The 23710-nt window shown below is 37.1% G+C and overlaps 1 protein-coding gene across 9 annotated transcripts; it reads left to right on the plus strand.

Annotated features, from left to right (window-relative positions):
• The first annotated feature begins 1854 nt into the window (after window positions 1-1854).
• Window positions 1855-23710, plus strand: MBIP (MAP3K12 binding inhibitory protein 1). Of its 9 annotated transcripts, none has more exons than XM_006085821.3 (9): window positions 1855-2049; window positions 5254-5373; window positions 7113-7337; window positions 7427-7523; window positions 9953-10018; window positions 10248-10400; window positions 14523-14620; window positions 21441-21479; window positions 22907-23710. In XM_006085821.3, the coding sequence occupies exons 1-9, from the start codon at window positions 1921-1923 to the stop codon at window positions 23012-23014; spliced, it is 1035 nt and encodes a 344-aa protein (XP_006085883.1). In that variant the 5' UTR covers window positions 1855-1920; the 3' UTR covers window positions 23015-23710. The 9 variants fall into 9 exon arrangements, with proteins under 9 accessions (XP_006085883.1, XP_023607265.1, XP_023607269.1 ...); XM_023751497.1 differs by having other exon boundaries at window positions 22910-23710; XM_023751501.1 differs by having other exon boundaries at window positions 10248-10396; window positions 22910-23010.

A 23710-nucleotide genomic window follows, 5' to 3' on the forward strand; every position in this document is an offset into this window, starting at 1 on the left:
TAAGCATGTGTGGTATGATCTGATAGATTATTTTGGGGATTTGGGAATGCTCAAAAATATTTCCACATACGTTAATGGTAATTGCGTCTTGGCTTTGCCCCATTCGGCTTATGAAAGGTTTGATAAGAAAGCTCTACTTTTGGATATTGGGGAAACCTGTATGTAAATCAAATGTCTATCAATTAATTCTATATTAGGAGTTCAAGGAAACAAGTAAAATTTGAAATTTCAAAAAGAGTGATGGCACCTAAAGAAATAAGCAGTACCTGATTTATTAAAGATTGTATTCTTGTATTATACAAAACATGTTCCAAATGTGTTTCATACCAGTATCCTAATATTTGGAGGGAAAACACACACACACAAAGCCCCCACAAACCATCTTCATATCTAGATTAAAAAGAATGACCTGAACTAGTTGCTAATTTGTTATATAATAAAAACTTCTAATTAACGCATTACAACTATTCTCTTCTTAACAAGAAAAGAAAATATGCTAACATTCCAAAGAATCATGTCTTCCCGTCAGATAGGGGGACAAGTGCCTTGAATGAGAAGCTTGCTCAATATGGGATTATATATTGTGAAATCTTTTTCTGGATATCTCTAGATGTAGGCTGGATTGCAAATTGTATAGCTTGCTGTGAACAAGGGAACAGAAAAGATTTCTCAAGACCCTGTCAAGCCTGGCAATCTTTAGAAATGAAAGACTAATTAAGAGGCTCCCTAGGGACAGGTCAAAGGAATTTTTTTATCCCTACTGCCCTTATCCCAGTTCCTTGATGCCTGATTCCTCCCCTTTCATTCAGCCTACTTTAAAATAAGAATACGCATTGTGCAAGTTCCACCTTTGCTTCCTCTACTGTAATTCATTAGACTATTAGAATTAAGAATTTAAAATTCTTCTTCCCTTATCTCTAAACTGCTATTTTTAAGTGTTTTTGAATAGAGCTTAACACTAAAAATTCTTCTAAAACTTGTGTTTTTTTTCAATGGGACACCATTTAAAAATATTAGACTTTGACTAGCCGATTACAAAGTCCTTCAAATATCTTTTAATAAAGCTATCTGATAAATAACACTTTGTCAAATTTCAATTCGGATTTATATCTTCCTTTTAATTTCCAAGATTGTGCTGCAATGCAATACTTGCGTTAAATTCCTGTTCGAATTATATTGACAGTGTTTCATTTCTTTTAAACAGTTTTAGGGTGAACGTCCCCACTGCATCCCTCAGAGAATAGCAACTCATCCACGTTTTAAAAGTTGACATAATTATTTCGCAGACTTAAATTACCATTCCCTTGATAGTGAGGCATAATAGAGCATTTTATTGTTCCTCTCCTCCTCTCCCTCGAATGAAAAATTAGTGACGTTAATTTGCGTAAGTTTTAAACAACCTCGTAGAGATGAAAACGTCCTATCCCGTTAGGGCAATTCTACTTTCCAACGTTTAGAAATATGTGTGGGCACCTGCATACCTGAGCGGCGATCTTTCCCCCAGACCACTCCACAGTGACATGTTAAAATTTCAACTTTTAATTTGGGACTGAAAATCTACCATTTAATCATAAGTTTCCTCTTATCAGAAACTCATAAGCAACATCTGGGCCCTAGATTCTAGGGGGTAAAGAGACTTCCCAACGCTAACCCTAAGCGGACCACACCTGCAGCGGGCACCGCAAACCCTGCCGCCAGCCTCTCGCAGGTGGCAGCCACCTCCTCCCAGTCCTCGGCGTGACGTCATGCTGCACCTGATTGGCGCATGTGCTTGTCAGTCACAGACAAAGGCTGGGTCTTCCAAGTCCCGCTCTTCCCAAGACGCTGTGTTTTGACGTCATCGCCAAGCGACGAAAGCAGAAGCGGGGAGGGGTGGGGTCGGGAGCGCTCTCCCGCGGTTCGGGGGGCCTGCGAGGTGTCATGGCTGCTGCCGCTGAGCACAGACGCCCGTGCGTCGGCGACGGGAGCCGGGAGCAGAGCTGCAGCCCCAGCCTCTCCCAGGAGGTGCTCTTGGAAGTCGTTCGCTCCCTGCATACCCTGGCCGGGCAGGTGAGCGGGGCCTGTGAGAGCTGGGGTGCGGACGCCGCCGGCCCCGCCTTTTTCTTCTAGCGGAGGCGGGAGGGGCGCGGGGCGGCGGGGACCCGGCTGGGGTCGGTGAGGCGGGGGAGGAGCCGCGCCCGCCGCCGCGGTCGGAGTGCGCGGCCGCGGGACGCAGCTCAGGGCCCGTTGCGGGCTGTTTCCTGGCAACTCTCGTCGCCGGGAGCGAGTGAGGTTAGTGAAAACCCGGCTCTGAGCGGAGCGGCCTTGAAAGCAGAAACCCTCCGCGGCTTGCGAGGCTCTCGCCTCCGGATCCCTCTCCTCCAGCGCATTCATTAGGGGTTAAAACGGCCTGAGATTTCGGGACAAGCTCTCCGCCTTTTTTTTTTGATGTATAATTTGCTATGAGCCAGTGACTTCGTTTCTTTTTTTCCTGGTGTCCATTGTGTGCATCAGTGACCCTTTCAAAGGGGGAGGAAAAGAAAAGGAATTAATATGAAATACTTCTAACAAAAAGTTGTATTAGTTATTGATGGTGGATACTGTTTGCAACAGGACTGTGTGACTAATAGCGAGTTTAATTGGCTGTTAAATAGCTTTTGCAGAAACGTCATAATAAAGTTGTGTTTAAATAAAAGTACTCCTTAGGCTCTTTCAGCAAGTCGCTATTTGGTTTCATGATGTAAAGTGCAAAGCAGATTTTAAATGAGTTTGGCTGCTTTTAAAAAAGGAATATTTTCTAGCTGTGAAAGTTTGTTATGGGGCTGGTACTAGTGCCTGCAGTAGGCACCACAGGCGTTTGTGTGAAAGATAATGTTAACGTCCTTTATGAAGATAGAGTGTTTGTCTGATTTGTGAAAATTATTTCTTAAAGCCTTGGGTGGATGGAGAATCAATTGTTTAAAAAATTATTTCAGTATTTTAAAAGGCCTAATACGTTTATCGTGATTTACAGAGAGCATTGCTCTAAGTTAAACATTCAGTTTGGTGTAATGGAACAATTATTAATAGAATGTGCTAAAAGCTGTAACTTTTAAACTCAGTTGTTTGCTATGGATTTATAAAAAATATTTCAAAGACTTGGGGACATTAATATTTCCGTCTTAAGACCCAAAACCTGTAAATGGTTTTAAAAGTTTGACAACTTTTTCTGGTGTGGACATGGAACTTTTAAGTTTTGTGGGATTTTTGTTTGTTTTAGTGATGAGATTTTTAAATGACATAAAGAAATAATTTTAACATGTCTTTTGAAATATTTGGCATACTGAATTTTTAAAACTCATTTAAAATTTTAAACATGCAGGTATTCTGTAAATACAAGTAGAGATGTGATTACAATTTTCGTATGTCACCTGTCAGAAATGTTTAGAGTAAATTGGCAAATTTACTTGACACAGTGAAGTGACCATCTATACGAGTGTTAAAAAATATGATAGTATCATCAATTAAATGCTAACCATCTTGATAATACTCTTTAGATTTTGACATGCATTGCTTAAAGATAACAATGGAAGCCAGAGTACTATACTTATAAAATTGCCCCTGGAGAAAATCACTATTTCTTTTTGCAACAACCTTAAAGAAGTTGTTGTTTTTAAATGTATGCTATAATATGTCTAAGTACATTCAGTATAGTATCATTGTGTTATTAGCACTCAAAAGGAAACAAAGTTGAATGTCAAAAAATATTTTCTATTTCAGATTTCAAATTATTGATTTTTAACTTTATCGCTTGCCTCAAGGTAGCCTATTTTACCAAGCCGAAGAATTATTTATTTTTAACTTGGATTTTCATGTTAATTTGACAAAGTTTTTATTGAAAATAAATATTTAAATAGTTCATATTAATAGACTAATACTTTTTTTGACAAGTTCTATAGGGTAGAAATGCATAAAATTTATATTACTAATAGGGAATTTGTTGAATAAGTACTTGGATGTATTGGGATAGTTTTAAAGTTAATTTGTGACATTTTTATGTGGTCTTTTTAAATTATAGTTCTTTAAGTGCACTTGAATTTTTAGATAATTTTGCTGAATTGAAATGAGAATATGATCCAAAAATTATGATTTATTTTCTGTAAGTTATTATTTTCTCTAGAAAAGTTGATGCTTTGCTCTGGTTAAGGATTGCTTGCTTTATCTCCAAACTATTCATAAATTTGTATGGTTGACTGTATGTAAAACTATAGTAATAGTTTATTTCCATGCATAAGTTGTTGTCTAACAAAGTCTTTATAGGCATTAAGTAACAATATGAATGTGATAATCTTAATGTAAAACCTTAGTTAATTAATATAAACTGGTAGTTCACTTTTATTCATTTCAAAAGACTAGGGATGGAGGCTTTCCCTCTGAAGTTTTTGCTGATTTTTGATATTAATTTTATATTTAGGTTCTTGGTAGCTTTCCATATACAATTTTATTCAGATAGGTCACACTTAGCTAACTTATAAGAAATTGTCATATAATGAACCCTCACAGTTTACTAGAAAATACTATTTAGCAGAAGATCTGGTCATTCCATCCATTCTCTGACCATTTATTTCACTATTGTAGAAAGGCATTTGTTTTTCAATTTCAAATTTCTACAGCTGAGTAATAGTTTAATTTTATTTGAAGTAGATAAACATGTTGCCATTATCCCCAGACTTTTTAATGTATGTGAATAATTTTTATTTAAAATTTTAAGAAATTGGTTAAAGTTGAAAACAATAAAAATGTGTTTCAGAAGACATCAGAGTGATGATATATTTCAGTTACGTACTTATGTATATGTTTCAGAGGAAATGTGTATATGAGAACTTTCATTAATGTGCCTGCCCCCTCTGGTTAATGCTTTGAGCCAGGAGTAGTAGGATTTTGAATAGGGCAAGCCTATCTTGGCTTCCCATCAATAGATTTTTAGATATTGAAGCATCAGAAAGGCCTCATCTTTTTATCTTCTTGGATGGTTTCGCCCCCAAGATGGTCCCATTACACAGACCCAAAAATAGAATTAGAATGAAATGTCATTCCACTTTTTAATGAAAATTGCACCTTGGCCTTTTAAAAATGATAACTACATAGAGCATTTTAATGTATCATTAGAAACTTGATAACTTTGAGCTAAATAGGCATGTTACTCTATAGAAACCTTTTTTATGTGTGACAGTCCCATATTCGTACAGTTTAATCGTGTAATTTTTGTGATGTTGCTGGTTTGCCCTTTTGAAGCTTAACCTCCGAGATGATGTGGTGAAAATTGCAATCGATTGGAACAAGCTCCAGAGCCTCTCGGCATTCCAGCCTGCTTTGCTCTTTAGTGCTCTTGAGCAACACATTTTGTATTTACAGGTAAATTCTCGTTTAAAATGTTAACTCGATATAGGTATAATTGTAGTTAAATTATAAGCTGGAGTATTTGTCAGTTCTATCTTAACACTGTATTAATAGTATTATTAATAAAAGATTACTTCATCCAGACTGGACCCAAGTCTGTCAATTTACATAGTGATAAGGACAGTTACGGGAATATAGCCCAATAGGCCAATGTGGGTATGAAGATTGAATGAATGCAATTCTATTCAATTCTAGACTTGTACTGAAAATTCAATGCAGTTGCATCTATGGTGGGTTATAATTAAGCAATAAGACACGGCAGGTGTGTGTCATGCTATGATAATGATTCCATGCCTTGGGTGAGTTTGGAGGCTCATGGAGTGCTTTCAGTGGTTCAAGAAGTGGCATTATCTCAGCATGACACATCCTGGAGTGTCTATTGCAATTAAACAGTTTCAGCATAGTTTTTAAAAAGAAAGTAATTTCTGTGGCATTAATGTCTCATCTTAGTGAGTATCCAGTCACTATTTTCTCTTTTCTTTTTCTTAACAGTTTGAAAATTCATACTTTGTATTAGAAGTCAACATTGAATTGTTATTTATAATAGTATTGCCGTTATATAGTATATCAGTTCAGTAACTGAACTGGTCTTGCTGGTTTCCAATTGAACATGTCTGCTGTTATAATTGATGTAAGTTTGCAGTTTAGTTTATCTCTAATCAAAATATAAAATATGAAGTGTTAAAAAGGTAATTGGAAGAACTGTTTGGATTGGTCAGTTTGCTGCTAAGATTTTCAGAAGAATATTTGGTATATCAATGGAATCAAAATTGTAGGTACGAAAAAATAATTGAAACATTGGCAAGTGTTGGTGTGTTTTGATTAATGGAATAGACATTAATTTTCAGCCTTCTTGTTCAATGGCTTTATGGAAATTTTAACTCTATTTTATGTTAAAAGTAATAGTTAACCCTAGTTTTAAAGGGCAGCAGCAATGAGCTATAGAATTCAGTTGAGGCCTAATTGTGGTGGGAACATGAGCAGTGTTATACAAGGGTATTCCCCACCCCGCCCCCCCCCCGCCCCCCTCTAGTGTAGAGATAGGCATCTGTCTCTTTTCAGCTATGAATCTTGGTAGGTTTTTTTCTTTGTTCACTTTCTTTGTAAAAATTTGATTTCATGACCCAAGAAGATATCTTGCTATGTCAAGAAAAGCCTGGATGTTCACTCAGCATAACACCTATGAGTTTCACGTCTGTGCTCTCTCATTCACTTTGGCCAACTGCAGTTTCAAGTGGAGAATCTCCAGTGATACAGTGATAATGCAGGGCTTTGCTGAGTGAGAGCACTGGGTCTCGTGTTAAGGAGGAAAAATACTAAGCCTAGTGTTCTGAGGAGGCATTTGAATGACATGTTAATTAAGTGGCATTGGTGCCAAAGGCTGAGGCTTTGATTTGGCACAAAATAAAAGATGAGTGACAGAGTGATTCCCTCAAAGAAAAATTTAAATTTCCTCAGGTTTTCTTTCTTTCTCTCTTTTAAAAAAAACAGATTTATAATATATGATAATGGTCACAATAGTAGAGAACAACAAATATGGTCAGATCTATGTATTCTGATATGCCAACTTTTTATATTTAGCTAATTGATATTAAATACTGCATTTATGTAGCAGAAATTTATATAAATATATTAAATGTATAATTAATTTTGATCAGTTTGAACCCCAGCAGATGGCATTGTGTTCTTCTCAGCCCTTTTTAGCAAAACTTCAGCCTCTGATTAAAGAGGAGAATACAACTGTTGTTGAAGAGATAGGAAAAGCAGAAACAAGGAACAAAAATGAAGTAGATGGCAAATTTCCCATTGGAGACCTACAGGAGGAAGAAAAGCACAAAGATTGTGATTTAGGAGATGTGAAAAAGACACAGATCCATTTTGATCCAGAAGTAGTTCAAATAAAGGCTGGAAAAGCAGAAGTAAGAAGTTTTCTTTTTTGGGGGGGAGTATTATTTTTTAAATATTGTTATGTTTGAATTGTTTAAACATGCATACTTATTGTTTGTAGATTGACAGACGAATATCTGCATTTATTGAAAGAAAGCAAGCTGAAATCAATGAAAACAACGTCAGGGAATTTTGCAATGTTATTGATTGTAATCAAGGTAACCACCTAGAAGAATAATTTTCATAGGAATTTAAGAACAGTTTTTACAGTTGCTCTGATCTTTCACTTGTTTTTAAAAATGAATAACATTACTAATGCAATTTATTTCAGCGGTTTATTTAGAAACTAAGGCAGCAGAATTTCCTTCTGTATAATAATAGACTATATTGCAAAATAGTTTCATTTACACAAAAGTCAAATAAATGCTAACATAATAAAAGGCTAATGTTTACCACAGGTGAAATGTTTTAGGAAATGAAGATGAAGTGTGGGTAACAGGGTTGTTCGCTCTCACTAGTAAGAAGGAACTAAGCTATATAGATTTCATGCCTGTAAATGTGCTTATGAAATTATGATGTGAACTTACATTAAGTAAACTTAGTAAAGTTAATAATCCTCAAGAGGGAGCAGTTTTCTCACTATTTCTGGGCTGTTAGAAATGTTTTATGTCATGATAAAACCAAGTTGTCCTTTTCTTTCATAGTGCGCATATAAATTTGCTATTTTCATCGGATTCTCCTTTTCATCCCCAGTTGATGCTATAATATATTTACAGATCTGTAGGTATGCTGCAGAATACAAAATATTGTAAAGCTCTGGCATAGATTACTCAGGCATCACAGTGATAATCAGACAAGTAGTCTTATAAAAATTATGGAGAAGAGTTCCTAATTGGAATGAGCATTTTTCTTGTTGCCTCTAATATCATGACTAATTATTCTGAATATAGAATTGTCAGATGAACCTAGAATTGACTTTTATCACATTGGTACACTGATTCTCTTAATGAAATAATACAGTCTCAAGTTGGGTCCTAAATTCAGCATTTTCTACTATTAACATTGTATGTTCATATCTCTAGGTTTGTTATATTTTCTTGTTTCTCAAAACAGGTGCAACAGTGACAAAATCTCAGGTACTACAGTTCAACTGCAAGCAACCCATAAGAAAGGGTTTGTTGAGGGAGCAAGCACATGTGTCACTAATGTTATTCCTCTCTTCTTCCTGCTAACTCTATTATTATAAACCACCAGGGCATAGAAATTGACAAGAATTGAAATGCTCAGCAGGATTCCTTGGTCCATTCAATTCCTTGCTGGCTCAAAATAGTGCTAGCAAGAATTGCTGTGGAGAGTGACTAGCACTATCTTCACACCAGGCTGAATTTCTGTCTGATGGGTCATTTAATCTATATATTTAGAATATAGCTCCAAAATGGATGATAGCTTCTTTTTTTAACCCTTAGCCCCATGAAATGGTAGAAAGGGAATGGAGAAGTGATGGCCCTTTAAACATATTTTGAGGTGTCTCAAAACAAAAACAAAAGATAAATATTTAGTACCTATATATAAAAGGTAAGTGAATTTGGCATTTTATTCGCAGAGTTTGATTTATCAGCAGAACTATTAAGAAAACTTAGACTGAAAAAATACAAATGTATTATTATAATGTGTTAGTGTGTTCCTTTTAATACTTCTCAATTTGACTTAGTTATATAAATAGTGATATTTTTTTAAAAATCAAATTTCATGGGGAAAAAGAATTTTCTTTCAGTATCTCTTTACCATTCGTTTTATTATAAAATAAGGGAATTTTTTTTCAGGGAATGTACTGCAGTGTTTGGATTTACCTCATGTAACTTAAAACATTTTATAATTTTTGAAATGTTTACATATTATGCTAACATCTTTCCAATAGTTCCCCGTGTTTTTTAATTTATTTGTTGATATCTAATTTGAAAGAAACTATACTCTTCACCTTAGAAAAAAAGTGGGAATACATTTTGACAAGTTATCTTTCCTAAAATTGTACTTTTTTGAAAGGGGCAGTCTGGAAAAAGGTAGATGGCTTTTGTGATAGGGATTTTTTAAATGAACATTGGAAATCTAGGTAAAGTAGAAAAGTATGCATTAAGGTTTCAAGGTATTTTTGTGTGTAATTCTGAAATAAAAATGTGTTAAATGTATTATTAATCTTTTTTGTTAGGTGTTCACTGATTTAATCTATAAGTAATATAAAAATGCTGTGTTTTTTAAAAACATTTCAGGAAAAATAATGAGTTCTATTTATTTTTATGTTGAAATAAAGTAAATAATGCCTCTTTGGCGTAGAATTAAAATATTCTCTAGACTATATAAATTTTTTCCTTCAAGGGCTCAGGTGGTTTTTAGGGATATTGGTATTCATTAAAAATATTATGCTACTGAATGTTGAGGACTTTTCTATGTATATGAATCTGAAAATTGGATAAGATTAGATATTATAAATTTTAGAGGGCAAAGATCACTAAATGTTATCCTGTATGTGATAAAATTATATTTTCTTATTATGAATAATATGTTAAGTAATATGAATTATTTGAAGTTTGTCAAAATCTCCTACATTTGAAGTTAAGAGTATACTTACACTCATTTACATTCTCCTTAGAAAATAGTTGTGCAAGAACTGATGCCGTTTTTACCCCTTACCCCGGATTTAAAAGTCATGTAAAAGGTAAGTATCCACTACGTATCTTTATCACTGACAGAGGCTTATGGAATAAAAATCACTTTCCTATCTAAATTTTATTTTAAAACAAAACAAAAAATCCTGCCTTTCTTCATACTTGGGTTTGTGATTAGATGGTCTTTATGAAAAATATATTTATAAAGTACTGTTTGGGAGAAAGAATTTCTGATTTTTGAAATGTAATTGTAATAGGCTCAAAAGTTTCTTAACTTAGTTTCTAGAGTTGTGAATACATATGGACCACAGACTCGACCTGAAGGAATTCAAGGGTCAGGTCATAAACCAAGCAGCATGCTCCGAGATTGTGGTAATCAGGCTGTAGAAGAACGGCTACAAAATATTGAGGCTCATTTGCGATTGCAGGCAGGTAAGCAGAGTGCTGGGCAGTGCCCCATAACGTACCTTTGCAAGTGGCTAAAGGAATTCCAGTTCGTTTAGTCACCAAATTTTCACTGAGCACCTGTCACGTACAAGACTTTGTTCTGGACCTGGCTGGTGTGGCTCATTTGGATGAGCGTCATCCCGTTCGATTCCTGGTCAAAGCACATGGCCAGGTTTCCAGTTTGATTCCCAGTTGGGATGCATGCAGGAGGCAAGTGATCAATATTGATGCTTTTCTCTCTGTGTCCTCTCCCTTCCTCTGTATCTGAAATCAGTACAAACGTTAACACCACCAAATCATTCTTCTGGTTGGTGCAAAAATGAAAAAATAGAACATAGTCCCTGTTCTCAAGGAATTTATATAGTTCGTGTGTTTTGCTCTTTTCTGCCTTCCACTTTTCACCAGTTTGAGAGAGTTTGTAGAATGGGAGCAGGTTCCATATACATCCTGACACTCAGTTTATTAAAATCAGAGATGAAAACTAATGTAGTCTTTTTCCTGCTGCCAAATTCATAACTTACCGTGACCACTACTCATTCTTATCATCCACTGTGCTGGGTACAAAGTATTGATAAGTGTAATCCTAGTCCTCAAGGAACTTGCAGTGAGGATAAGCATATCTATATATATAAAAGGCTAATATGCTAAGTGTGCCTCCGACCGTCCAACCAGTTGCTATGACACTCACTGACCACCAGGGGGCAGATGCCCAACGCAGAGCTGCCATGACGCGCATTGCCCATTTACAAAGTAACGGTAGCGTGGACCTGGCGCCAACAAAGCAACACTCGGCTTCCCCCAAGTAGGACACAGGCCCCACCACCACCCTGGAGCAACAGCCCACCAAATCGCAGCCCACGCTGCTGAGACCCCATGGCGCAAAATGCAGCCCACAGCCCAGCCCAGCCCAGAAATGGTCACTGTGGGCACCGAGTAATGATGTCACATAGCAACGCCCGGCTTCCTCTCCCTAGCAACCAGCCTCCTTGGAGTTTCTTCAACCCAGGTGCAAACATTTTACACTTTAACCAAATGTCTGTGAAGTGTTTTCCCATGTCTCATCTCATTTGATCCTCACAGAAGTCCTGGAATAGGTAGATAGGAGACTCGGTAGACTCCTATTTTCTTTTCATTAGCCGGAAAATGAAGATTTAGAAAGTTTTAGAAACTTGACCCGACTGAAAAGAAGTAAAAAATGGTGGACCTTGAAAATGACTTCAGGTTTTCTCACTGCACAGAATATAGTCAAACACTGCTGCAGTTAAAAATTTTACCCTTTGTTCTCCCTGCATGATCTACAATAATAATGTGCTTCATGTTGATATTTACTGCTGTTTGCTGAAAAAGGGCTGGAAAAAGTTTAGCTAAATCAGAAAGCAGGTCTAATTAAGCAAGTTTATTCTATATCTATAAAAGGCTAAGTTGACTCATGCATGTGCAATACATATAAAGCTCTCGCTGGTGCTAGTCGCACGCGTGTGTTTCCATCTGTCATTGTTGATCATATTTGGTTGACACTTCTATTATAGAGAAAGGGAACTAGCAATATTAAAATATTTATTCTAATTAATTTCCTTTCAATGTGCACAAATCTGCGCACTGGGCCACTAATAAATAAATAAATGCCATAGAGAAAGTGAACTAACGTTTAATGAGTAATACTAAGTGCTAGTCACTCTAAAAATATGTATATGTCAACTCAGTATTAACAGTACTCTTGTGAGGTGTTGGTGCTGTTATTGTTGTTAGATAAATAAACTGAAGTTCAGAGAGTTCAAACAGCATGCCCAAGATAGTAAGTGACAGCTGGAAATCAAACCTAAATTGGTTGCAAAGCCTGAGTCCTCTCCTCATTTAGTCACCAGATTTTGTTGATTCTGTCTTCAGAATATCTCTTAAATCTACCCCCTTCTGTCTATCTCCCCAGCTACTACTCTAGGAAGTCCATGTTCTTTGTCTTAGACTAGTGGAAGGATGTTAACTGGTTGTTTTGCCACTGGACTTTCTCCTTGAGACCAATTTTCTCCCTTTTGGCCCAATTGTTTTTTCTAAAGCTCAGATCTGATCTTGCTACTCCCCAACTAAAAATTCTTTAATGGTTTTCTGATATATATATATATATATATATATATATATACACACACACACACACACACACACACACACACACACTTAGTACTTATTCATTCATTCCACAAATAGCTATTAAGTTCCTACTATAAGTCAGGTACTGCTCTGGGCACTGAGAATACATGTGAACAAAAGTTCTGGTATATAAATTATATGCTAAACTAGGAGAGAAGGGCTATGGATAAAAGCAGCTTGACAAGAGAAGGGAAAGGAAATTCAGATGGGTAAGGGTGGTAATTTTAAATAGCATGAACTACATTTATAGTTTCAGCTACATTTCTGGGCTTCCCATGCTTTCCAGTCATTTTGCTGTGCTAGGGCTTTTACCCAGGCTTTTTCTTCTGCCCCTGCTTTTCCTTCCTGATCCCACTCTGGTGTGGATTACCCTTTATTGCAGCAGTCGCCAACCTTTCGGACCTCATGGACCACCAGTGATCTGCAGACCACCAGTTGGCAACCACTGCTCCAAAGGTTTCCTTAAACCAGTGGTCGCCAACCTTTCAGACCTCACAGACCACCAGTGGTCCGCGGACCACCAGTTGGCGACCGCTGCTTTACTGTATAGTCTCATAGCACCTGGTACTCCCTGTCTCCCCTGCTAGATAGTAAGGTCCCTGAGAGCACGCTGTTAATTAGGTTCATTGTTTACCTAGTGCAGTGTCTGACACAAAGCAAGCATTCAAGTGTTTGTTGAAGGAACGATTGTTCATTTTACCTTTTCAGATATGTGCATTGTACAGTAGGGACACAAAGTTAGTGTTCAGTTCTCTCAGGGTAGGTCGAGGGATGGTGTCCCTGTTAAAGGGACACTTGAATTCTTGAAGGGTTAGTAGGAATTTTTCAGCACTCAGGAGCAAAGGATTCCAAAAAGGAACAGCATCAGCAAAAAACACCGAGGCACAAAATATGGTTCAGGGACTTTCTGAGTTCAGTCTAGCTGGAGTATTTCCTGATGGAGTTAAAAGAGAAAGAGTGAATCTTCCAGGGACAAAGAAGGCCGTAGAAATAAGGTAACTTGAGCCAAGACCTGAAGGTGGTGAGAGCAGGCTTTGTAAATATGGTGGTAGAGGGAACCGCAAGTGCTGAAACAGAGTACTTGGCCTAGTTGAGTAACAGAAAAAAAGAATCAAGTGACTGGAATGATAAGAGTTTGGCGAGAATGTCCAAATTGTGTAGGACCTGTAGACTATTGTAAAGGCTTTGGCTTTTAGTCTGAGTAAGATGTGAAGGTATGGAAGGTTTTGAGCAGAGAAGTGACACTATCTAACTTATATTTTTAAAAAATTACTGGCTATGACGGAGGGTCTGTGAGAATAGACTGTGTTGAGAATAGACTGTATGGGAGGGGAGCAAGGCAGAAGCAGGTAGATCAGTTTGGATGTGGTAATGATCCAGGGAGAGATCGTGGTGGTCTGGACCAGAATGGTTGCAGTGGAGGTGCTGAGAAATGAAAGGATTTAGGATAAAATCATAGCCTTGAAATTTGAGTAACATTATTTTACCATCCCCCGCCCTAGAAAATTCATTAGTTAAGAAATATTAAAAAGTTCATCTTTAGTGCAGTTCTAGGTTAAAGGAGAAAATATGGCATATAGAGAAAAATATAAATGGAAGAAAGTGATATGGGATATTGCAGCCACTAAATTGAATTGTCAGTTATAAATATGCATTTCAGAAATACAAATTGTTCTATACAGGAACTATTCAATATCTTGTAAAATGAATTTAACATAAAATAAAACTCCTAGTAATATAGGAAGCATAAATGGGGTTTGGGGAGAGGTATAGTAGGATAATATATCCCATAGTGTATAATAGGAAAATGTGAACTAAAAATTTCATTCGAATGTACTCTTGTTCATTTATTTTCTTAAATATTTCCCATTCCTATGCATAAGTATCTTTGCATGGTATTTTAAGAATAAAAATTGTAAGAATTGTTCAATAGTATCTCAGAATGTTCTTAAATGTATTTAGGTGGTCCCGTGCCAAGAGACATTTATCAGAGAATTAAAAAACTTGAGGATAAAATCCTTGAATTGGAAGGCATCTCTCCTGAGTATTTTCAATCTGTAGTAAGTATAAGTATCTTTTAAAAATAACTAAATGTTATTTTATTCTAGGATTCTTCATTATATAACAGTTTACTCATTGGTCTCCTATATATGAGATAATTAATAATTCAGAGATGAATGAACATAGTTCTATGTAAGAGATTACCTACTTCTTTAAAAATTGTGATTCCAAATATTGTACTATAGGCTCATAATTTTTTAAAGGGGTGCTTTTGTTGTACATTACCCAGTTTCTCAAATTTAAGTCATTTTCATGGCGTGATAAGTGAGCCTGGATAATAGTCCATCCTGTCACTCTGAATGTGCTGTCTTGTAAAACAAAGGCTTCTTCTGAGACCTTGTTCTGTCAGTTATCCCCTGTGTCTCTTTAATCCTTCGCTCTTTACAGACTCCTTCCCTCAGCTCATATGTGTTTACTTTCTCCCCCATACTAAGCAAACAGGCGTCTCGATTTGCCACCCTGCCTTTCTCTTTACGTTAGCACTGGACTTTTTTTTTTTTTTTTTTAACCTTGCATAAATAACTTTTAAACAATTTGTACAAAAATAATTCCTAATAATGTAAGATGTAACAAAACCAAACAAAATATGTCAAGACGGCAGATGTGTTGTGTGGTCCACTTAATGTTGACACCAAAACCCCGGAGTTGCAAGGAATGAGGTGTCCAGAACAAAACACCACCACAAAAAAAAACCCACAAAAAAAAAACAGATAAACTCCTAAGCTCATGCTTCAGCAAGAGAATTTCTCCAAAGTTCCTCCTCTCCAACAGGAATGTCTTCTTGGTAAAGGACGCCTTAGAAATGGTCCAGAAAGCTGTGCAGTTACTATTCATAATAACCCAAATAGCACTGGACTTTTTGAAAGACTAGTCTATATTGTCTAATTCTTCAACTCTAGCATTTATTCACTCATTCATTCATTCTTCTCTCTTTCCCAAGGAAAATAAGAAATAATGTGTTGGTAAATATATTATTTGTCACATCAACATGTTTCAGACAAATGATCCTGAGTTCATTGTATTTCCCTCCGTCTTCGGGGGTGATTATCCATAACACCTGCCTTTTCTGAGGGCTGGATGTTTTGTGTATGGTTGTTGTTTTTTAAGTCGTGGCATATTAGATAAAACCAAAATGTAAAAGTGAACAAAATTGCTAAGGTTACTAAATTTTTAGTAATATTTTTCTAAAACTTTCTGAAAAATTATATAAAATAATTCATATTGTCATAGAGCATAAGTCACTGGTGAAATTATATTAAAATTGTTTTAGGTATAGCATCAGCCTTTCCAAAGTCTTAAATTGGGTATTAGAGTGAGGAACAGAAGAGAAATTTTTCCAGACGAAGAAAAAAGCAAACTATACAACAAAAGTGAGCAGTGAATCCTAAAGATCAAAAATAGAGTTTTAGCAATTTACTTCTTCAATGTAAAATGAGGTTTATTAAAGTACTAAGGGCTAAGGCAATGATTAAATGATATAACACCAGTCAAGTACTTGTCACCTACCTAGCACGTGGTAAAACATCAGTAAGTATTAGCAGCAGTTATTTTGTTTCAGAAACTATCTATGAAGTAGCTAAGTGTGGATAAGTCACATAATTCCTGTAGCCTTCACTTGTCCAATTTAAGATTTGTTGGTTGTACTACATAATTACAGAGGTCTTTGTACTTTTAGAATTATTTTTTGAATGTATCTTTCTAGGAAACGTCATAGAGATTTTATGCCTTTTCCTACAACAATCTACCATAAGTTTTCCCATTCTAATTGCCTTTATTATGTAATCTCTAGGCAGGTTATTCTTCTAGTTCAATTCTTGTTAATGTATTATTGTGAATAATAGACCTGATCTTACAAGAGAGTGTCATAGTGTTAGATGCCTTGGGTGAGACCTTCCCCCATCATTTATCTCGTCTCTCTGATTCTGATTCTGATTCTATTACATAACTTGGTTAACAAAAGAACAAGTCCTTCAAATCATAATCTTTTTTTTTTTTTTTATCTAATATATACAGGATAGAATGTTCAGGGTATTTGGTTAAAGAAGTGAAAGTAGTTGGGTTATAGAGGACCTTAAATGCTATACCCAGAAGTTTAAAGTATCTAAAGTTTAAATGCTATTGAAAGCATTTGAACATGAAAGTGACTTGTTCAAGTACTATTTAGGAGATTTTTCTAATATTGTCCTGAGAGGTAAATGAAAAGGGAGACTAAGAATAAGACAATATTAGGTGTGAAGTGAGATCCTGCCCTAAGGACATGAGAATGAGAATAGGAAAGATTACGCAGGAGACAGTAGAAAAGAGAAGTTGACAAATATTGATAATTAATATGTGGAGAGACATAGAGAAAGAGTGAGTCCAGTTTCTGGTAGGGAAAATGATACTACCATTGATAGAAATAAAATCTGAAGGGGAGCATATTTGGGGGGAAAATGTGAATTTAAAGTCATAACAGGATACACAGCTAGAAATATCAGGTAAGCCTTCCAAGATGTAGGACTTAGACTTGCCACAACTGGAAGAGCCTGTGTGGACGAGGTAGTTAAAACCCAGAATGGGTAAGAACACTGAGACTGTCAGAGGCCTGAGGTCTGAAACTTGGTGACTACCTAACTTCAGGGCAGGAAGCATTATAAAAGTAATGTGATTAAAACTAGTGCTTTTAAAGAAGATCCCCCAGTCTATTAAACAATACGTATTTGATTAGAAGGATCACTTCTGGATTATATTGGAAACTAGAGGCCTGATGCACGAAATTCATGCAAGAGTAGGCCTTTCTTACCCCGGCTGCCAGCACCAGCTTCCCTCTGGCATCTGGGACCCGGGCTTCCCTCCAGCCGCAGGCAGGCACCCAAGACCCGGGCTTCCCTTGCAGCCCGGGCTTCATCCGGAAGGACATCTGGTCTAATTACCATATTATGTTTTTATTATTATAGCTGACATATCCAAATTAATAGTGAGCTACAGGGAAGCACAAAATACTGAAAGGTTTAAACATTCAGATTGACTTTTTCCCCAAGACCTATGAATATATATGGCATAGGCCCCAAGCCCAAAGGGAAAAAAAGATTTTATACTCACCCTTCCGTACCAGAATGAATATGCCATCTCTAGGAGCCCCACTCCTCTCTTGGAATAGAACCAGCTCTAGGATTGTCCTCACACATGAGAGTTGAACACACCCTACAGAGAGCATAGCACATAATTTGCCACTTTTACTGTCCATGTTGGGAGTACACACATGGCAGTGGCATAATTTCACATCTCCCTCAAAAGTGTACAGAAAGGCCCTGGCCGGTTTGGCTCAGTGGATAGAGCGTCGGCCTGAGAACTCAAGGGTCCCAGGTTCAATTCCGGTCAAGGGGCATGTACCTTGGTTGCGGGTACATACCCAGTGGGGAGTGTGCAGGAGGCAGGTGATGGATGTTTCTCTCTCATCGATGTTTCTAACTCTCTATCCCTCTCTTTTCCCTCTCCCTTCTTCTCTGTAAAAAATCAATAAAATATATATATTTTTAAAAAGTGTACAGAAAGACTACAAAGGCAGCTCAGTCTTCTAGCTTCTAAAGTTAGAAAGTATGGGAAAGTTGAGCTCAAAGATTGATGCACAGCACATGAAATGGGAAACATTACCTGGAAAAAAAGATATAAATTGTATTGGGTTTATAAAACAAAGTTAGACCATGTAAAGTTCTGTTCATTTATGAAACAGACATAAAACTCTTTTAAAAAGTTAACATATATATGCAGGAATTACCACAAAGATTAATATTTGTTGCCCCTTTAATGTGATCATTCTAAAGATCTTTACCCTTCACATTCAACATGGAAAGATATGAATGTGGTAATGTTTTTAAAAATTTGAAGGCCATTAACAGACCATTTAAAGGATACAATGCTTATGATTATTTCCAAAGTATTGCTTACTGCTTTTAAATTATAACCCTGAAAACAGTACGTATAACATGCTTCACAAGTATATTTCTATAGCACTTTGTTCATTTGATAACACATCACTTATAATTACATGTTTACACATCTATTTTTCACACTGTGTTTTGAATCTCTGGAGGATAGGAATTGTCTTGTTCATCTTTAACACAAAATGTAGTATGCATTGAATAAATGTGTGAATGAATGGATAGGACTTGGCTGATAGCTAATTATTGAACTTTTGAAGGTGTGTTAACTCTGTTCCACAGCACTGACCAGGCGGAATCCTAATTCCGTTTTGTGATGGGCACTCCCGGTTCTCAGGGAAGTGTCTCAGGGGAGTGCTAAGGGCCAAGCCAACTTCTCGCACACAGACTATGCACGGTGGGCCCGAAGCATGAAGTGAACAACTGGATCCAGCTGGAGAATTAAATTGCAAACATTTTGGAGGGCCTTGAAGGTCACAGTAACCCATTTGCAATTCCAGTGTCACTGAGAAGAAAACACCTGTAATTTAGGTTCCTATCTGGTGGCATTATGAAGTGTGAGTTAGAGAAGGATTGGAGTCGAGGAAAGTAGTTTAGGAGACATCATTGTCCACACAAGGGAGAAATGAAGGTCTGAATTAGGGCAGTGGGACGAGAAGGGAAGAAACATTGAAGACACTGCCCTGTAAAATCTGTAGTCCTTGACCACTGATTGCAAGTAAGGAAGCATTAGAGAGACTGACTTACCACTGAGTTTCCTTAGAACCTGGGTTCCCCAGACCTGTGTGTGTGTGTGTGTGACATGTTAAAAAATTATGTCTGTCTAGCTATTTAGTATGCTCTCAAATACTTCTCTTAGGTACCAAAACTTGTTTAAAATTTCCACCTTGTGCCTAAAAACAATACATTTTAAAGCTAGTCTGGTGTATTCACAATGTATGTGTTTCTAAGTGTTCTACTTGTCAAAATATTCTGCTCAGATTTAAGATAAGTCCCCAAAGACTACATTTTACTGTTTTTAAGTGATTGAACCACTGATGTCCTCATTTTCCTCATTCTGATACTTTTCACTTTAGTTTCATGATAATAATCTGATTGCTCAATGACATGGAAATTAGCAATACTTTATAGATTAAGCTGTTAGGAAAACAAGGGGGAGTATATTTTCATCCGACGGGTAAAATGCCACCTTTTGGGAGGGTAAGAGACTGAGCAGTGACCAAGTTAAACATTAAGCCCTTGCCCATAGGCCCCACAGAGGTATTCAGCTCAGTTTGGCAAAGGAAGGAGCATGTTTATAGAAGCAGTTTCCCCCCATATTTAATAATTCTAACACTTGAATGATTTCCCACTTATAACTGCTGCTAAGAGGCACACCTCAATGTTCTTTGAAACAGCTTTTGACACAAAGTAAAAATGTGACTTTTTACCTTCCCTCTGATCTCAGTGGTTGGAAATGTTCATGAGTAAACTTTATCTCCTACATTGACAGTTTCTTTTTCAAATGTACTAATACACTGATTTATCTTTTGAAAGCTGTGGTATTAGGTAAATCATGATTGTCAAAGAATTGGGCTCACCCTGGCCAGTCACGGATGCAGACTGAAGGGTCCCAGGTTCAATTCTAGTCAAGGGCATATGCCTGGCTTGCAGATTTGATCCCCAGTGTCGGGGGGGGGGGGGGGGGTGCAGGAGGCAGCCAATCAAGTGATTTCTCTCTCATCATTGATGTTTCTATCTCTTTCTTCCTTTCCCTTCCTCTCTGAAATCAATAAATATATATTTTTTAAAAAAATTGCCCTAACCCAGTGGTCAGCAAACTGCGGCCCCTTGAGTGTGGCTCTTCCACAAAATATGTGCGGGCGCACACGTACAGTGCGATTGAAACTTTGTGGCCACACTCAAGGGGCCAAAGAGCCGCATGTGGCTCGCGAACCGCAGTTTGCCGACCACTGCTAACCAGTTTGGCTCAGTGGATAGAGCGTCAGCTTGTGGACCTAAGGGTCCCAGGTTCAATTCCGGTCCAGGGCATGTACCTTGGTTGCGGGCACATCCCCAGTGGGGAGTGTGCAGGAGGCAGCTGATGGATGTTTCTCTCTCATCGATGTTTCTAACTCTCTATCCCTCTCCCTTCCTCTCTGTAAAAAATCAATAAAATATATTTTAAAAAATAATAATAATTGTGCTCTTCCCCTGTGAGCTCTGCTTAGCGTTGGCTTTTTCCTCAGGCAGATGGCAAGATGACTACAGCACTTTCTCCTGTCCAGGTGCAGTGGTATCCAGAAGTGAGGAAGTTTTTTCAGAAGTTCTCCCCCTAATCCCCAGCAGACCCCTCCTTAGTCATTGGCCAGAATTGAGCCCATGCCCATTCCCATCACGGACAAGACCAGAGGGCTGGGATCTGCATTCCCCAGAGTCACACAGAGGAGTAGTGATAGGTGCTCACACAACCAGTGTCCCCTTATAGTCAGTGTATATGTGTTTTCAACCCTTGGCCTGGTATTTCACATTCTGTTTTCCTGTATATTGCTGCTGCCTTTGTTCAGTATCCTGGGGTGGAAAGGTTATAAAAAAGGAAACTAAGGAAATTCCCAGAGCACCTCTTTCTACAAACACTCAGCCTCATTAGAAGCTGGGAATTAATGGGAAAGTGTGTATAGACAGGGACAAGCTTGTTGCTGTGATGTCACTACTATATACTTTCAATATCTTTGGAGAGTAACTTCCAAAACACAAGAAAGTGTATGTTGGCTGCAGATAGTGCTTGGTGAGTTTGTGGGCTTTGTTTCTGCCAGTACTCTATAATGGAAAATTGTTTGTTTCTTCAGTACTCTATAAAGGAAAATTGTTTAGATTTTATACGTATTGGTTATTTAATATTTTTTTACCTTTAATCTAGAACTTTTCTGGCAAAAGAAGAAAAGTTCAACCACCTCAAGTAAGTTATTGCATTTTCATTTTAGCTTCTGAAATAGTTTGATTAGTTTTATACCTTTCTTAAAAGTTTCTACTATGGTTGCTTTTTAGGTCATAGTTTGGAACTCAAAACTAAAAAAGGGCAGCATAAATTAATGTATTTGAATCAGAGAAGTAATTTTATTTCAAGGGCATAGGATAAGTCATATGGGCCTAATAAACATAAAAGTCTGTATTCAGCTGTTAATAGTAGAAAGATATATCAGGTACAAAATGCTGAAAAATAGTAAATGCTTAAGTACTGTGATTTAAATCTCACTCCTCCCCCTTTTAAAGATGCCACTCATTAGCAGCATCTAAATCAAAGAAGAATGTTTGCCAGAGGCTGACTTCAGCCTAGCCTTGTCCACAGTACTTATATATGAACTAGAGGCTGGGTGCACAAAATTCGTGCATGGGGGTGTCCCTCAGCTCGGCCTGCACCCTCTTGTAACCTAGGACCCCTTGGGTGGGGTCGCTAGGCCTGGCTGGTGATCAGGGCTTTCCTTCCCCCAGCTGCTGGCAGCTGCCCTCCCCCGACCCACCTTCACCCCCCCCCCCCCCCACTGCTTGCCATCTGTGCGACGCTGGGCCCCCTCCCCCACCACTCGTCGCCTCCCTTGGCAACAGGCATGGGGTGTGATCGCTTGACTGGCCCGGCCTTCCCTCTGAAGGGCAATTGTGGGGCAATGGCGGGGCTCCCCAACCAATCGCATCGCACCCACCTTGGCTGGCCTGGTGCCAGTGCGTGTCATAGCATGGTCGTCTGGACAGTCATTCTGCTGTTTGGTCGATTTGCATATTATGCTTTTATTATTAAAGATTAGTTTAATCATAATTTGTAAGGTTTTGCTACCCTTCAATGGTGGTGATGTAAATTTAAAGTTGGGGAAAACTCTAAAAATTTTTTAGGTTGGTTTATTTTTTAAGAGTAGCATGTTACTTTTTTTTTTTTTTATTGTACAATTTTGAGTAATTTTTAAGAGCACCCATTTTTTCCAGGAGAGGTAGTTGATTGCAGTTGATCCATAAAAAGAGAATTTCTAGGTATTTTAAGCACTTAAGCTAATCCTAAACTTTAATTTTTTTCCCTACTGATTATTAATATAATCAGTAGTTTTTTTTAAAAGTTTTTATAATCCTTTCAAAGTATAAAAGGTCCAGAAGAGCTTTCATTAGGAAAGAGAACGAAAAAATAAGGAGAAAGAATTTTAAGCCTTATTATTGTATACCTTAAAATTCATGATAGAGTCAACATATATGGTTCAATTTTAAAATTATTCTCTAAGAGAAAAAGAGACATTTACCATGCTTTTGGATATTTTAAATATTTATAGTTCATTTATCACTTTATCTGCATTAAGATACTTCAGAGTCTTATTCAGCAATTTGTGTTCTTATTGTTTACAGCAGAACTATTCACTGGCTGAGCTTGATGAGAAAATTAGTGCTCTCAAACAAGCCCTGCTTCGAAAATCAAGAGAAGCAGACTCCATGGCAACTCACCACCTCCCATGAAAAACTCATCTCATCTTCGTCACTTTACTTTTTTATATACTTGTGTGTTACTTACACTGCAATTAATTAAATGGATACATATTTATCAATGTAGACATCCTCTGAAGTCTAGGTTTATTTTCACACGAGTCCAGCTTGCAGCAAGTAATCTTACAATATCCCAATGAATTATGAAATAGTTAATGCATTGAACATAGCATTGTCAGAATTTATTTCCTTCTGTTTTAAAGGAGGTGTTTTGGAAATTAAGAAACTTAATTTGAAAATACATCTTTGTGTGAGTGTGTGTATGTCCCACAGAAAGATTTGTTTTGAATAGTGATATTTAAAAGCCATATTTATATTTGTAACATTGATGTTAACCAGTTTATTAGTAAATTAGTACTTTGTAATAATACGCATTCAACAAAAAATTGACCAAAATGAATTTTACATGAATGCATACTTTTTTTTTCAAATGTCAATTTTAATGTAAATAAACAGTAGATTCCACCTTTATTCCCTTATTGATTGATTGTATGACCTTGAGTAAGTTATTAATCTCTCTTTGTGCCTTAATTTTCTTACCTGTAAAATGGGAGTGGTGATAATAGAGCCTGTTTGTCATGAAGAACAGGTGAAATCATGCATGTACAACTTTGAAACTGGCCCAAGGAAAGTACTCAATAAATGTTAGCTGTTATTGTTTAAAAACTA

This window comes from Myotis lucifugus, unplaced genomic scaffold, assembly GCF_000147115.1.
Source record: "Myotis lucifugus unplaced genomic scaffold, Myoluc2.0 scaffold_22, whole genome shotgun sequence".
Lineage (NCBI taxonomy): Eukaryota > Metazoa > Chordata > Mammalia > Chiroptera > Vespertilionidae > Myotis > Myotis lucifugus.

What these genes read in the sequence shown, in the direction of transcription:
- MBIP (XM_006085821.3), top strand. Translation starts at nt 1,921, where the DNA reads ATGGCTGCTGCCGCTGAGCACAGACGCCCGTGCGTCGGCGACGGGAGC. An exon ending in AACACATTTTGTATTTACAG is followed by an intron (nt 5,374 to 7,112) that starts GTAAATTCTCGT and finishes TGTTCTTCTCAG; the next exon opens with CCCTTTTTAGCAAAACTTCA. An exon ending in TAAAGGCTGGAAAAGCAGAA is followed by an intron (nt 7,338 to 7,426) that starts GTAAGAAGTTTT and finishes TATTGTTTGTAG; the next exon opens with ATTGACAGACGAATATCTGC.